Source organism: Octopus bimaculoides, chromosome 3 (genome assembly GCF_001194135.2).
Source record: "Octopus bimaculoides isolate UCB-OBI-ISO-001 chromosome 3, ASM119413v2, whole genome shotgun sequence".
NCBI classification, from domain to species: Eukaryota; Metazoa; Mollusca; class Cephalopoda; order Octopoda; family Octopodidae; genus Octopus; species Octopus bimaculoides.
Genome location: NC_068983.1, coordinates 37,010,463 through 37,014,421, shown reverse-complemented (window position 1 = coordinate 37,014,421; position 3,959 = coordinate 37,010,463). Strand labels below are relative to the sequence as shown.

The 3,959-nt window shown below is 37.7% G+C and overlaps 1 protein-coding gene across 1 annotated transcript in view; it reads left to right on the top strand.

Moving 5' to 3' along the window:
- The first annotated feature begins 351 nt into the window (after positions 1–351).
- The window catches only part of LOC106875661 (YEATS domain-containing protein 4), a 17,378-nt gene continuing 13,770 nt past the window's right edge, over positions 352–3,959 (top strand). Inside the window, exons 1-2 of the mRNA XM_014923900.1 lie at positions 352–413; positions 2,002–2,110. Coding sequence (XP_014779386.1) covers positions 352–413; positions 2,002–2,110 — 171 coding nt within the window. The remainder of the gene's footprint in view (positions 414–2,001; positions 2,111–3,959) is intronic.

Sequence of the window (3,959 nt, the reverse complement as noted above, 5' to 3'; positions counted from 1 at the left end):
AAAAATATTGCTAGTGGTTAGTCGATCTTGAAGGATTCATGAAGTGGGTGGATGGAGAAGGTCACAATCCCTTTCCTAAGCAACATCAACAGCATTTACGCAGTCCAGAAGATCGCCCCACTAGAAATAGCTTACGTATTACAGACAGGAACGCCGTCAAGCAAGGCACTTCTGTTATAATGCCTCAGGCCCCATAGTTTGGCTTCAACTCTACAGGATATTGTATCTTGTTGAGTCGGATCAGGAAACGCAAAGTGGGAAAAAGAAATGATGATCATGATAAAGGCGACAACGTCAGCAACAATGACGATGATGATAAAATGAAGATTATGATGTACGACGATTATAACGATGATATATGATGACGACATTGACAATGGCGACGATAATGATGACGTTGATAATGACGATACGTTGGTGAGGATAAAGATGACGACGATGATGATGATAATGATAACGATAATGATGACGACGACAGTGACATCGACGACGATGATGATGATGATGTATAATGACGCCACTGACAACGACGACGATGCAAAATGATGGTGATGCTGGTGATGGTGTGGTGTTGCAAGCATGCAGAAAAATCCAGAACAGTGGGCATTTATAGCAGATGACCCCATACTGGCTATTAAAAATGTGTTGCATGAGAACACAAAACAGCATTAAGAATGCCATTTGTTGTGAAGGCGTTAACAAAGAAAATGTATAAAGTCCTTGAGAGAGGAAATCGTACGACAGAAATGTGCGCAGAAAATTTTATGTGCGTGGGAAGAGGGGTCGAAAAATATTTTTAATTAAATATACCGAATTAAATCTGCATGCGATTAAATAGTTAACACTATATCAATTAAAATTATTGAATAAATTATGCATGTGATTAAATTGTAAAGTAAAAAAAAATTATGTAAAGAATATGCTATGAAAATAAGCTTATTGTGATCATTTTTGATACCGATAACCGGATTGTAACAATAAACGTTTGATCACATTAAGCAAAGGAAATAACTATTTGGATATTTAATTGTAAAAAGTGGATAATTCATTTCAAATAGAAGATTATAACTAATATTCTTTTTTACTCAAGCACAAGGCTCGAAACTTTTGGGGAGGAGGCCAGTCGATTAGATTGACCTCAGTACGCAACTGGTACTTAATCTATCGATCCCGAAAGGATGAAAGGCAAAGTCGACCTCGGTGGAATTTGAACTCAGAACGTAAAGACAAGACGAAATACCGCTAAGCATTTCGCGCGGCGTGTTAACGTTTCTTATTTCTTTATTGCCCACAAGGGGCTAAACATAGAAGGGACAAACAAGGACAGACAAAGGGATTAAGTGGATTACATCGACCCAGTGCGTAACTGGTACTTAATTTATCGACCCCGAAAGGATGAAAGGCAAAGACGACTTCGGCGGAATTTGAACTCAGAACGTAACGGCAGACGAGATACTGCTAACCATTTCGCCCGGCGTGCTAACGTTTCTGCCAGCTCACGCCTTGGCTATAACTAATATTATCATGCATGATTATATGGCAGCAAGCTGCCAGAATCGTTAGCATGTCAGACAAAATGCTTTGTAACATTTCGTCAATTTTTATGTTCTGAGTTCGAAATCCGCCGAGGTTGACTTTGTTTTTCATCCTTTCGGGGTCGAGAAAATAAGTACCATTTGGAGACTGGGGTTGATGTAAACGACTTACACCATCCCCCGAAATTGCTGGCCTTGTGCCAAAATTCGAAACCAATATTAATTATAATTATGATAAAAGGTTTTCTCTGTACACACGCATAAACATTATATATTTGGCGAGACCTAGAATTGAACCTTACATTTTTCAGTTGCCAGGTCCGCAGCTTCAATTGTAAGCTGGTCCGCAACTGGTCCGCTCATGCCATGCGGTTTGTTCTGATTATCAACCAATCAGCTTGCAACGATATCATGCCATATAGAACCTAATCGAATGTTCTTTGACCTTTTCTTGTGTTTTTCTTAGTTTTAAGGCGAAAGCCCACCAAGAAAAATCGCAGACTTTGAGAACGCCACCAGAGAACCCACATTCTGACTTCTCACCACAAACATCAACTCATTCCTGCTTATTATTTGTAATCTCTAATCTCCTTCGTCTCTACCAGAAGTCATTAGAACTTTATATAAATATGTTCAATAAACCTTATCATACAAATACACTATGTATATTTGTATTGCAAGGTTATATATAACCTTATAATACATATCCACCCCTCGGGGTCAGCCACATTTAAGTGGCAAATATACTTCACTTTATCGTGCAGTTACTGTTAATACCTCGTTCAGAGATTTAACATTACATATATATTATGTTGTCCGGAAAATTCTGAGCGTTTTTTAATATGCAAAAAGAGATATAAATAACTGACCTTTCAATAAATGTTATTCATTGAAATAATTTCCATTATTATTAATGACCCTTGCCTGTCTATCAGGCAATTTGAATATTCCTTTAACATAAAAATTGACTGGTTTTGAAGAAAAAAATTATCTAAATGCATTTTGACTTCATATAAATCGTTAAATGTTTTTCCTTGCAATAAGTTCTGTAGAGACAAAAACCAAGTGGTTGTCAGATGGCGCAATATCAGGAGAATTTATTTGGTAGATGGGTTAAGAAATCCCAGTCAAATTCATGTAACTTTGTTCGGGTAGCTAAAGACACATGTAGTCGGGCATTGTCTTGTTACAATACTACCCCTTTCCTGTTGGCAATCTCCGGTCTCAATTCTTTGATTTTTTTTGGTTTAAATTAGCCAGCTGACGACAGTACACATCTTAATTAATGGTCCGGTTTTGTGAGAGAAGCTCATAATAAATAATGCCTTTATGATCCCACCAAACACAAAGCATAGCTTTTTGAGCTTGGATATTCGTCTTTGGTTGCTGTTTTTGGGGTTCATTACGCAAACACCAGGATCTTATTCGCACTACGTTTTGTACACAAGCCATTTTCCATCTCCAGTTACAGGTTGATTTTTAAAAAAAGGCATGCTTTCATTCCGTTTCAAAAGCATATCAAAAACAGAATACCGGTCCAAGCAATTCTTTTCTGAGAGTTTGTGAGGGATCCATATATTATAGCGAGAAATGTATCCTAGCTTCACTAGGTGTTCATGAGCCATACCTTTAGAAACTTCCAACTTCTCTGCAAGTTCTCTAGTCGTGATATTTGAGTTTTCTTCGATTTTTGCCTTCAAAACATCTTCATCCAATTTTGAAGGTCTTCCACTACGACTGTCATTTTGCAAGCTAAACTCGCTGGCTTTAAATTTTGCAAACCACCTTCGAGCAGTTGATTCACCTACATCATCATCACCATAAACTTTGGAAAAGTGCTTTCTGATATAGTTTCGAGTCTACAAATGGTTTGTGAGTGATGTTTGGTAACCCGTCGAAATGATTCCTATTTTAGGTGACATACTTCCGATGGCCCACTACTGGCTAGGATGACCAATAGGTTTCTGATCCTCAAGTTTTACATCAGAATGGCCTACTCTAAGGCAGAACTTCTTACAGAAGATAGAGTGGCCGGTTTAAAACTACCACATGGCCTTGGGTAGCATTAGCAGATTCTACAAAATAGGAATTTTGAAAGAAGTATCTATAAAGCTAATTTTTAAACATGGAATGGCTATGCGAGCCCACCAGAGTAAAATTGTAATGACAGGGGACCATAGGTAAAAAAACAACCGAGAACCATTTCTTTAAGTGGTCGCTAACCTGCTAAAAATGGCAGCTAAATCTCCTGTAAATTACGACCCACTGTCTTCGAAAAGTGTATGATAAAATGTTTGATTAAAAAAAAAAAGTCATATTTGGAACGTGTATGATAATAGTTTAGATCAGTTAGAGCTGATTCGGGGTTAAACTTTCAACAATCGAAAGAGACCCGAGCACACTCTATTTTAACACACTCCCTTT